This window comes from Orbicella franksi, chromosome 7 (assembly GCF_964199315.1).
Source record: "Orbicella franksi chromosome 7, jaOrbFran1.1, whole genome shotgun sequence".
Lineage (NCBI taxonomy): Eukaryota > Metazoa > Cnidaria > Anthozoa > Scleractinia > Merulinidae > Orbicella > Orbicella franksi.
This window is the reverse complement of record NC_138151.1, coordinates 26722237-26735128: the sequence shown is the minus strand read 5'-3', so window position 1 is coordinate 26735128 and position 12892 is coordinate 26722237. Positions and strand designations below refer to the sequence as shown.

Below are 12892 nucleotides of genomic sequence, written 5' to 3'. Positions count from 1 at the left end.
GCAAGCATTCCTGTAACGTTTCTGTACGAAGAGCTTTTCTGCATTCTGGGAGCATGTTAATTGGAGCGAGAGCAAAACCCATCAAAGCAGGGGGTCATGGCCACCACCCCCTCCATCATTGATTTATTTTTTTCTCATTCCAATTTCTTCACTGCCAGAATGCAGAGAAGCTCTTCATACAGGAACACTTGCTGTGTAGGCTATAAGGAAAGGTCTGTAGTTTATTGGTTGCATGGTTTTTATATTTACAATTGCGAAAAAAAGGAAGTTAGATTTGTAAGTGATGAAACAAAAATAAGGAAAGGCCTGTAGTTTATCTGTTGCATGGTTTTTAAATTTATGAGCGAGATAAAAAAGGAAGTTAAATTTTTAAGTGATGATACAGGGATCCATATTTGCAGTTGTCTGGTTGTCCAAGACAAGCAAAAAATTGTACGAACTACCAAAACAAAATAGATAAAAAACTTATCCACTGGATGAGTTTAGTTTGACTCTACCAAAACAACATTTTTTAAAATTTTCTTCCTAGTTTCCTGCATTCTGATTGACTTCTCATCCATTTTGAACTTTTAGAAAACAGAGAAAGATTTGCAGCTTTCTTTCGTGATAAAATCATCATTTTTGGTCCACCAGCTGGGAGTTTGCTCACATGAAAATAACAAAAAAGTAAACCTTCCATTTACATGTTGTTCAATTTCAATTCTTCCCTTTTGAATGGACAAGTAAAATTTTGGCAGGTCAAGTATGTCTTCTGGCATACTTGCCAGGCTTACGACTTGGAGAAAAAAAACAAAATAGATCTCTGGATGAAACAAAAATATGTAAAAGTCAGCAATTTAATGATTTAGATAAACATATACAGGCAAAAACTAATGATAGATAAATCCGACGTTTCGGCGACATCTTGGCGCCATTGTCAAGGGAAACTAATTAAATATGCGATTTCAAGAGTAACTAAGGGTTCAGAGTTTCTAATTTGCATAAGTTAGACAAAGACTTTAGCACGAACTGAGTCTGATTGTACATTTAAACACGGTCGTAATTGTTTAATGAGTAACATCTCATTAATGAGACAATCAAACTTGTTGTGGCATTTTTTCAACACGCTAAAACAATTGCGAAGGTCATCCGGAATCCTGCCTGCGTGTCTATTATCATAGTGATTGCGTACTGACGAGGTCTTGCTTCTATGTCCATCAACGCGTACGAACAGATGGCCACGGGTGTAACCGACATAACCAGCATCGCACTGGTCACACTTGAAGTTATACACAACACATTGTTGATCAATGAGCTGAGGCTTAGGTTCGCTTGTCGGGAACTCCTGGGCAATCTTGCGGCTCGTAAACACCGGTTGAACACTGGTCTACAGCTTCACACTGAGATCTTTCAACTGTGTCTTCACGATATTAGCAGACTCCTGGTCTTTAAAGGGTATGACAACCCGAGTAGTGTTTTCTGTCGTAGATCTGGACCGTAATGAGGGCTGGTCAGCGACCTTTAAATTTAGGAAGGTTTTGACAGTGGAGTCAGCAAGGTGCTTGGGATATTTCAGTTTAGAGAAAACAGACTTCAGTCGTTCGCACTCCTCAGTGAAGTAGGACCATGACGAAGACAGGCGATGTGCGCAATCGAGCATAGTTGTCAATAGTCCGCGCTTGTACCTATTATCGACATGACTGTGGTAATGGAGAAGCAGACCACTGTTTGTTGGCTTCACAAACACTTTAGTTTCAATACGAGGTACTCTGTTTAGGAGTTGAGTACCGAGAAAGGGAAGCATTCCATCATTTTCGACCTCTATAGTGAAGTTGATGGCGGGGTGAGCGTGGTTGAGGGTGTTAAGAAAGTCCCTAGCTGTAGACAAATCGGGCATCACAGTGAATGTGTTGTCAACATATCGACGATAGTAAGGTGGCAGCTTGCCCTCAACATCTAATTTCTCTTCAATAGACAACATGAATACGTTGGCTAGCAAGGGCCCAAGGGGGGACCCCATCGCTACTCCGTCGATCTGTTCATACAGGGATCCATTAACTTGGAAAAGCAGCCCCTTGGTGGCCACATCCAAAAGATCAATAAGGTCTTGCTTTGAAATGTTCAAATCATACTCGGAATTAAACCAGTTGTTTCTAAAGGCTCTGTCTGCGAGAATGGTAATGGTTTCATCCAAAGGTACATTCGTGAACAAGGAGGACACATCATTGGTCACATGGCTAATTTCTCCTTGTGTGTTTTCGGCAACCCGTACAGGTGTGCCAGTCTAGAACCGGTCAGACGAAGAGACTGGGCCACAGCGTGAGGGAGGATCCTTGTGATGATAGATTGTACAAGAGCCTCCTAAAAGCGGATGATAGTGCTTGGGTGGTCTGCCTCGGGTTTTTGGTTGTTCAGAAGGAATGGGATGAAATTTGCTGGTGTCATTGACAGAAGCTTCGGATAGTAGATGTATATATTCCGACTTATCCATTACAATGACACCTGAGCCTTTGTCCGGTTTTGTTATGACGATATCATCACGGCACTTTAGTTGTTTAATGGCTGTCAAAAGCTGTTTAGGAGGACTCGGACCTTTATGGTTGATGTAATTGAGAGCTATAGATTTTAATGTTGCGGCAGCCAGTTCCTTAGAGTTCTCACTGTTTAGATGCCGTTCCAAGTCCCAGTAGGCCTTCTCAAAGCTCGCCTTAATCTCGATGTTTGAGATACGCTGGGGTATGGCGAACTTTAAGCCTCAACAGAGAACCAATTTCTGAAAGAAACTGAGCTCATGCGAGGAGATGTTTGTGATATGCTCGTCGACATCGACTTCAGTGTTTAGTAACCTCGAGATCTTACGAGTGTGCACAGACATGACTTCATCGTAGTAGTCCTTTCGAAGGCCGCTAATAATGCGAAGAATGCAAGTGTACCAAAACAAACTGCAGGCTTGTCGGATATTAGTGTAGATGGAGTTGATCTCACTTCTGAGGGCTTCACTCTGTTTGATCTTGGCACGGAACTTGAAAGATCTCAGTGTGAAGCTGCAGACCAGTGTTCAACCGGTGTTTACGAGCCGCAAGATTGCCCAGGAGTTCCCGACAAGCGAACCTAAGCCTCAGCTCATTGATCAACAATGCGTTGTGTATAACTTCAAGTGTGACCAGTGCGATGCTGGTTATGTCGGTTACACCCGTGGCCATCTGTTCGTACGCGTTGATGGACATAGAAGCAAGACCTCGTCAGTACGCAATCACTATGATAATAGACACGCAGGCAGGATTCTGGATGACCTTCGCAATTGTTTTAGCGTGTTGAAAAAATGCCACAACAAGTTTGATTGTCTCATTAATGAGATGTTACTCATTAAACAATTACGACTGTGTTTAAATGTACAATCAGACTCAGTTCGCGCTAAAGTCTTTGTCTAACTTATGCAAATTAGAAACTCTGAACTCTTAGTTACTCTTGAAATCGCATATTTAATTAGTTTCCCTTGACAATGGCGCCAAGATGTTGCTGAAACATCGGATTTATCTATCGTTAGTTTTTGCCTGTATAAATTTAATGATTGCATTGTTTTTAACTTGGAAAATAATATTTTCTAAGTTGTAGGTAAGGATGCAAGATTAACTTGATCCTTCCTTCGCTCCCTGTTAGACTATCTGTAAATCTGCTGATCAATGTAGGGGTGGTGAATGGTAAATACAAGACTTTGCCAGAAGACAAGACTAACGTTTTTCTTTTTGAACCCGAGACATTTTGATTTCTTCAGTTGTGAGACCAAGAATTCAGAGTGTTTTAAACGCGAGCTCACAACGTTCAGGTTCCAAGATGTTCAGATGTCTTTCAACTAATAAAAAAATAAACAACTTTCTTAGCCTCAAAAAAAAATTGAGACTGCAAGACGTACATAACTTCCAAAACAACAAGACTGCAAGACCCATGAAATTCGGCAAAAGTTTTGCAAGACCCATGGTTTTTGAAGGACCATTTGCCACCCCTCAATGTACAAGGTTTTCACAGTCATAGTCAAGTTGAAGTTATATTCAACATGGAGGTGAACTGATTTCCTCACAATGAGTAGTTTAAATTCAAAACACATCTGGGGAATAAGAAAGGGCTAATGTAACAAGGAAATGGCAGGAGGAAAACTTGGATTTGATTGTTTCTCTGAGTTTTAAGGAACAGAATGTCTAAACAATGTAAATTTATTACATATATTTGCACTTGACCTTTTGAAAGCTGAAAAAATTGATGCAAATTGCGTTATAAGTGTAATAATAATAATGCATAACATAACGCATATAGCATGGGGAATGTCACATTTTTTGATACAAAATCATTTTGGGTACAAAAAGAAGTTAAACTTAATTTTTGTTTTAATAGGGGGAATTGATAATTAACTTGTACCTCCTGGTTTTCTAAGTTGAGTGGCTCTTAAGCCACTTTGATTGAACTTGAGACTGCTCAGGGTGTTTGGCTTGTTAGTGAAGAAACACATGATAATTATTATTTTGTACTGCATAAGCTCACCTGAGGACCAGTAACATCAACAGCAGAACCTTTTTCACCCTTCATTCCAATGCTACCAGACAAGCCCTAAGCAAAACAAAAAAAGCATAGAAATATACAAGTGTACTACAGTGAAACCAGTACTTAAGGGGACCCGATATTAAGTGGACACCCTGTATAAGTGGACACCAGTTAGAGTCCCTAAATTTTCATCCCACAATTACTGTAAAATAACCTTGCTTTCAGCTGACACCTCTGTTTAGCAGATGTGGACACCAATATTGAACCATTTTGTTGCACAAAACCTGCAATAAGCAAACACTTCAAGGGCTTTTTACTCCCAAAAGCTCAGCTCAGAATTCCTTTTAACATTGTTCAGTGATGTTGTTTTAAAGCTAAGTAGATTATTTGAGATAACATGTGTTAAAAAATATCTTGATTTGTGGAGCAAAATAATTCAAATTTCTAATACATGTCATAGAGTTCTTGTCATGTTTTCAAAAATGTACAAAAATGGTAGTTCAATTGATTTATTAACAGAAAAATATGCATCACTGAACGCCCAAGATTATTAAATCCATGCAAATAGCGCTGATCACCGGAACTGCTATTGTTGATTTTTTTTACTTGTCTGATGCCAACACTCAATACATCATATGGTACATGTATGTGAACTGCATGCTCAGTCAACATCCTTAGTGTGAACATCCTTATGCTAAGAAATGATTGACCTATGAGCATGCTGTATTAAGCGGTTGGGGATTGCATTTGACTACTGTGGGATGAGCAGGTTAATGCTCAGATAAATTCTCCCAATGAAAATTGTGAAGTATGTATTACAAAGGTAAGGAGAATTTTGATTCTGACCTTTTCACCCTTGACTCCAGGGTTTCCTGGTTCACCTGCAACACCTCTTTCACCCTGTTGAATATGACGTTGAGCATTAATTATATAATAAATAATTATAAAGGCTGTTGTCTGAGAAAAATTATGAGGAGCCCAAAGACTCCTAACGAAGAAATCCTGCAAGCCCAGCACTAAAGCTAACATGAAAAAGTAAGTTTTTCCAGTCACCCAGAAGGCAAAAGTTGAACTTACAGATAATTGGTTCTTATTATTTTAGACTTCCCTGGTCCTTACATTTCCATTATTTATAGTAGTGGCAGATACATTGATTGCTTGCAAGTGAGCTTCAGCAACTTTTCCCTGTCTGACAAATGCTTCATTTTTTAGTGCAAAGTATTCAAGTAAGCAAAAGGATACTTTCCTGATCAAAATGCACACAATAGATGTCTAAATTTGTCCCATACTTGAAGACCAACACACAAAGAGCGTACAATGAGCAACTCTCAGTTGATTAATATTCTTTTGTATAAAACAGCCACAGGACAAAGAACCCTCTATTATAGAACAGTTTAACTCTGGAATTCACTGGACTATGCTCTTAAGTTGAAACCGACACTAACAGACTTTAAACGTTGCCTGAAGAGGAGTTTAATTTAAAAATTTTTAGAAACCTAATTGCTTTTTTCTTTTGATATTTCTATCCTATTAGTTTGATTTACATATTAATAATTGATTAATTATTAATAAGTTACTTATTAATTAACTAATTAATTAATTAATTGAGTTGTACATAGAATGTCATAATTAATTTATTTTTTTAAAAGTCCCTATCTTTATTCCAAAAAGCCCTTTTGGGATGAATAAAGTGTGTATGTATGTATGTATGTATGTAAAAAGAGTAAACTTTGTTTATGTGCTAACTCCATATAGGACTGGGTGAGGAAGTATTTGAACTCTATTGACCTCTTCGCATAAAATGTCCTTTATTAAATTAAGCCAATGATTTCAACTCAACAATCCAACACTTGTACACAATAAAGAATTAAACTGTGATCAGAGATTTTGATCTATTTTTGTGAAACATGAAAAATTTCACATTTTCCAAGTTTGCAATAAATCCCTCTTGCAAACTTTTATTTTACTTCACATGAATGTAAAATCAAAGGCAATTTGTAATTCCTGAAATTCTACCTGTATTAAGAGGGTTAAAGGTTTTTTTTTCACTTTATATTGTTAAATAATACAACAGAATATGTACCTTTGTTCCATTACAGCCGGGGTCACCCATCATACCACGAGGTCCATCTTCTCCAGGCAAACCCTAACAGAGAAAAAAACCCCTTTTCCTCAGTTTTGTCAATATAAGCTTTGTAAAGTGTTTGAAGGTAATATCAAGTTTTCCTTGAGAAAATTTAGTCACTTTAATTTATACCTGGAACACAGTGCAATTTAAGTCCACAGTAAGTATTCAAGGGTGAATTTGTTATTGTACTTTGTTTCCATAACTCATTAACTCATGTTGTGTCTAGAGAAGAGGGATTTAATAACTTAGTTTGATACTGAGGTTAGGGAAACAAACAAACAAACACCATTTTTGTCTCCGCTGATCGGAATACTTGACCAACTGAAAAGTCAAAACCTCAAATTCCCTGGGGGCTGCAGGTGTTGGGGTGGGGGGGGGGGGGGGGAGGGATTTGAAAATTCAAATTAGCCAATACATTACCGGATTGCCATTTGCTCCAGGAAAACCAGGTGGACCAACTCTTCCCTGATAAGGAAAAGAGAAAAGTTAACATGAGCATTGCTTGCAATTTTAATGTTAGCATCCCGAATCTTCAAGTGCTGTGAGATGTTACCATTATGGAAATATATCAGCTTTTTCATGGAACTCTTTGTAATCTAAGAGACGCACCCATACTCAAACCATTCCAGCAGTGAATTATCTTTTAAACTTAAGCTTACCTCAATCTAGTATTTCTGAGGTAACATACTTGTGCTCCACCACCTCCCTGTTAGCCACACTCATATTATCAGTTGTTCATACTGTCAAAAACTCCCAAAATTCTTAATGGTGGTGAAGAATTCCCTTCTAAATATAGACCACCCTTCACTGTTAATCTGACTTGCCTGAAGAATTTCTTAGATTTGCCTCCTGGTTACGTTCCCCTATGAAAGAAACCCCTAAATTTAAGCTTACATTATGGTACCTAAAACATTGATACTATCAGGCCATCCCAACATTTATTGTTGAGCATGTTTTTCTGGAGGGTATGTCGAAATGTTTAAAATACAGCAGATGTATACTATGTTGTTCAAATATTAACAAAGAAGTAATACAGAGTTTTCCAGACTTACTCTTGGCCCCTTTGCTCCAATCGAACCACGTTCTCCTTTGTCTCCCTAAAATAAAGATTTCAACCTTAAACTTTAATATGTTTAACTTAAGGTTATGTGTAGAAAATTGCATAAACTACAAACTTTTTCGAAAGTAAAATACAGTTTCTTTTAACAATGTTAGTGAAAAGATTTGACCTACAATGCAAGCTTACATCCGCCATTTTCTGTGATGCTTAGTAACCAAGCCTTTCTAAGAAAAGGGCGGGAAAACATGGCACCCGGCCGGTGTTGCGGGCAACGAGCAGTCCGTCCGGTTATAATTTAAATGCCTGGCTTGTGGTTTAATCAATCTACCATTCAAGATGAATCAACGAACATTAAGATACTTAACCTTATAGCCTCTTGGTCCTGGTAGACCTTCGGGCCCTTGGAAGCCCTACAATTGAAAGACAAAGGTATTAGTGCAATAGTTTAGTCTGTGTTTATCAACGACGATCGTCTTTGTCGTAAAATCCCGGCTTGAAAATCTTGAAACTCGTATATAATTTTTCCATATAAGCTTAAGCTTAAGTTTCAGATAAAACGAGACTTATAAGAGAAGGAAAGGTGAGGTACAAATTTTAGCTCAAGCTGAAATGTTAATAGAGACTGAATGAAAATCCGATAATGTTCATTATTATACATTGAACTCACTATCTCTTTTCTGATTGGCCGAAAGCGTACAGGGAATTTTCGAAATCAGTGCCTGTGACGTCACAAGTGCAGATTATACAATAATCATGTCAAGGACACTCAAGGTCATGGGTAGAGTAATCATGCCATGTGTGACCGCGGTGCATGATTTCTAGGGGTAATCATGTCAAGCTCGCGTGCTTTGTGTTGCTTGCCGTCAGTGAAGAAGCAAAAACATAACTTCCATTTTTTTCCATTCAATGTATAATAAAACAATTATTAGATTCCGTTTTTGTGATATCCAGAATAATCAAGGTCTTGGTAAGGTTTATCAGCCTCAACCTTTGGCTTTGGCTGATAACCCCTACCTGGACCTTGATTATTCTGGATATCACGAAAATCTCATCCAATAATTATTGTTTATTATTATACATTGGACTCACTATCTCTTTTCTGATTGGCCGAAAGCGTACAGTGAATTTTCGAAATCAGCAGCTGTGACGTCATCTAGCTGCAGATTATACAATAATCATGCCAAGGACACTGAAAGTCACGGGTAATCATATCATGTATGACCGCAGTGCATGATTTATAAGGGTGATCATGTCAAGTTTGTGCGCTTTGTGTTGTTTGCCATCAGTGATGAAGCAAAAACATGACTTCCATTTTTTTTTTTCGCTCAATGTGTATAATAAAGCAATTATTAGATTCGGTTTTTGGGATATCCAAAATAATTATTAAGGTCTCGTTAAGGGTTACAACCCCTACCTCGACCTTGATTATTCTGGATATCATAAGTTAAGCTTATATATATTTCGGTAATTAAGAACTATAAAATTATCAGACTAGAATATGCACACAAGGTAGCTCTTAAATAGCATGTTGATAACAATGAAGAAATGAAACAAAAAGTAACATTCATGAGAAAAGGCACGGTTCTCTGCTAGATTTGAGTCCTTTGTTGGGGGAAGGTGTCAGGCGTTTGATTGATGTAACATAGGTCAAGTATTGGCTAATATTAGGACCAAATTTGCCTTTTATTGCAGTTGTATTGATGACACATTACTCTCGATCAAACCAGACACAATCAGCCTTATTCTATTTGTCACTTGTCATCCTTCACAACAGCAGCACAATGTATTTTTTCCAACCGATTATCCTCCTCATTATCTTTGTGGAATCATTTTTGGGGTTTGGAGTATGTTTGGCTCAAAATAATACGGCTTGAGAGCAGCCATGACCTTGAGTGGTAGTTTAAGGGCTTGTTGGTGGGTATAGTACCCATGGACAAGGATGGAATGATGTCACGAAAATGCAGCCTGGCTGCTGAGTACTGTTTAAAATGACAGCAACACTGTTGAATTTAGGGCTTATTTGAAGACGAATTTCATAAGGAAAAAAAACCTGCACTTTAGAGGCTGAAACTTCGGTGTGTAGCTAACATTAGTGTGAGATTTTTTATTTGCATTGGCCAAAAAAAATATGTTTTTTGGAGTGACCTTCTCCTTTAAACAAGAGATATATAGCGTCAATTGGAAAAGAGGTAGCAATTAAATTTTTACTCACCGGTAAGCCAGGTGGGCCAGTTTGACCTGTTCTGCCTCGATCTCCCTAGAATGAAATTGAAATTAAAGGTTACAACAGTTTACGGTACCTCATGACAAATTAGTCTGCATCACAAGACATAGCCCCTCTAAGCCTTTTGACAGTTGATTTCTAGGAGGCATTTGTCTTCAGACAACCAATATTCTAAGTATTGTTCACAATTAGACAATTCTGTGCATCTCAAATGACCCAGCAAGTTTTATGTAAGTTTTTCCCTTTCAATGCCTCCAAGTTTTTCCAACATGGTTTGGGATGATCGTTACAATCTGCACTCTTACTAGCTTAACAGTTGAATTCCTCAACACCAGCAAATATTCTTGCCAAACTCTTTCCATTTCTGGTATTTATTTGGTTGTCAGTTGGTACTTTTAGGTCACTCGGCTTCCAAGCATGTTAATCACTTTTTTTGGCTTTTGCATTTCAGGTGAAAGTGAGAAAAATGACTGCTTAGTGTTCCATAAGGATCATAATCTGACAGGTGTAAGGGTAAGGGGGTTGTGTTTATTTGAATTATATTTAACATTTTGGAGAATACTAGAATTTTATTGCATGTATTAAGTTTTAATCACCACCAACTTTTATGTATTTGTAATGCTATATGCACTTACCCTTTCACCTTTTGGTCCTATACATTTTGGAATGCAAGATGTGCACCCTTGACACTACAGTTATGAAAGAAAAGAGAGAGAAATAATCTTTTAAAAGCTGTCACTGCTACTGTTATGGGAAGTGGGAAACTGACAAAATTTTCATTTTTCAAGAACAACATGTTTGAAATCCCTCCAATGTGACTTGCCTTAGCAAGCACCCCTACAGGCTTAGAGCCAATCAGGGAGTTTGAAAATGTTTTACTGGTTGACCTCTTATCATGCAAAGCCTTAGCATTTTTATTTTGTGGTAATTTGCCTTCTCTTTTCTACCCTAAGGTTTTACAGAGTTCCTTTTGTAGTATTTATTCAATGGTGTATTGCTACAATCCCGGACAAAAAACTTGGGACACCAAGCAAGTTTCTCCCTTCCCCCACTTACAATGTTGATAATCTGGTGATTTTTCCCTTTTTGTTGGAAAAAATGCAACATTTTCGAACATTGATTAATTGATTAGGGGGGGGGGAGTGGGGGATATGTGATCCAATTCAAGTGTTCCAACTTATTTGTTCGGGATTGTCTGAAAGCGATATGCTTCGAGTAAAATGGCATTAAAGGAAAGGGCAGAGCTTGTGTCTATAAGACATGTTCCAAGATTATCAGTTTGCAAAGTAGCAGATCTTTTGTGTCGTTTCATGGAATAGTGTTCAGTAAATAGAATGAAACCCATTGAAATGGTTATCCGTGTACAGTAATCAGATTTATCACTATTACATGCGACATGAAAACTTTCGGGTCACATGTATTTAATTAATGCGCACAAATTACATCAATGGTTAACCACTTGAAAGTCAGCGTTTTGCACCCTAACCTTCGCTGTTCTTCCCAACTGGCAGAAGGTATGAAAATTTCTCACTTCACATCATTTAAAACTCAGGATGGAAGCAATGTAGAGTTTGATACTTGAAATATGGTTAACTGTCTGCCAGAGACAATAGGTTAACTACGTAACTACCCCTTCTATTTAAATTGAATAGTTAACCATGTAAACCTTCTCGCAAAACTCTGTTTTGCTAGTTCTTGATCCCAAACAACGTCAAATAATTATATTTAATTCCTATAAAGTGGAAAAAGGTGTAATTTGAATGATATGACACAGTTTGGAACTAAGATGATTTACCAGTAATGGTTTATTGTTAGGGTTCGCTGAAGTGCTTAACCTTGTGACACTTCTGAAGTAGAAAACGTGCACCTTGCTTTATATGTGTTCCGCTCTTAGAGGGGAAAACGAACAGAGACATACATAATTTAATCACGTTTAGGTAGCAGTATCGCTTTATTGCCGTCCACAGATAAACCCTGTGAAAAAGCGAGGACAAGGCAAAATGTCCACTTGCGCAGTACCCTCTGCTTATACCAAATTTAGATCATTTCTGTTTCGCGTGGATCAACCACCCCTCTGAAGATCTTAAGACAGAGCCAAGGTCATCTTATTCAGTGCAGGAAAAAGGGACATCCTTTTCAAACAAAATATCTCGTGTACAGTTGGATTTTATTGGTGGGTGGGCAAGTGAACTGTTTGCCCCTCGAGAAGCAATAGCAGGTCATGTCAAGGAATTATCAGTCACTGACCGTAGAAGGTCATTTAGAAAGATGGACTTCACGATCTTTAGCACTGCCTACCCAGGTAAAACTTGTTGTTGCATGCTGTTTCCTTTTAGTAGTGCTCGTTAGCTGTACCCGTTAGACAGCACAACTCCCCTTTTCTAAGACCTTCCTTATAGCAAGTGGTAAGACATTCTTTCAATTCTTCTTTTAGACAGTCTGGGACAAAAAAATTGGGACACCAAGCAAGTTCTCCCCCACCTGCCACTTACAATGTTGATAATCATAACACAAATTTCCTAACTGACAAAAGCGTTTAGATTTATGCCTGTTAAGTTTTAGATGCAAACAACAGGGCTGTAGGGTTGTTCGAAAGCCGGTTAATGCTACCTCAGGATTAAAAGTTGACCGAAGTATTAACTCTCCTTATATAAAAATGTTTCTCAGTGCTTAGGGTTTGTGTAGTTTGAAATTGTTCAAACTCAAAACTGAAGGACAAACAATATAAAAAGAAATCCTCTCTGAAAAGTTAGAAAACTGAATTCTCAAACTCGTTAATAATTCATCAAGTTAAAACAAAGAGAATCACAACCGTGAAGGAGGTTTGGATACCCGGTCTTAATTAGCATAGATTTTGACGATTTTAGTTCTCCGTTTACTCCTTAGTTTCGGTTTCGGTAGAGAAGATATATCAAACTCTCGGGACAGTGTTTCATCGGCTATCCAAACACATTGAATTTCGTCA

The 12892-nt window shown here is 37.9% G+C and overlaps 1 protein-coding gene across 1 annotated transcript in view; it reads right to left on the bottom strand.

Annotated features, from left to right (window-relative positions):
• LOC145492247 (uncharacterized) overlaps window positions 1-12892 on the bottom strand; it is a 51235-nt gene that overhangs the window by 35098 nt on the left and 3245 nt on the right. Inside the window, exons 3-10 of the mRNA XM_081471614.1 lie at window positions 10563-10616; window positions 9916-9960; window positions 8069-8113; window positions 7696-7740; window positions 7064-7108; window positions 6599-6661; window positions 5362-5415; window positions 4516-4581 (exon numbers count right to left, since the gene is read on the bottom strand). Coding sequence (XP_081327740.1) covers window positions 4516-4581; window positions 5362-5415; window positions 6599-6661; window positions 7064-7108; window positions 7696-7740; window positions 8069-8113; window positions 9916-9960; window positions 10563-10616 — 417 coding nt within the window. The remainder of the gene's footprint in view (window positions 1-4515; window positions 4582-5361; window positions 5416-6598; window positions 6662-7063; window positions 7109-7695; window positions 7741-8068; window positions 8114-9915; window positions 9961-10562; window positions 10617-12892) is intronic.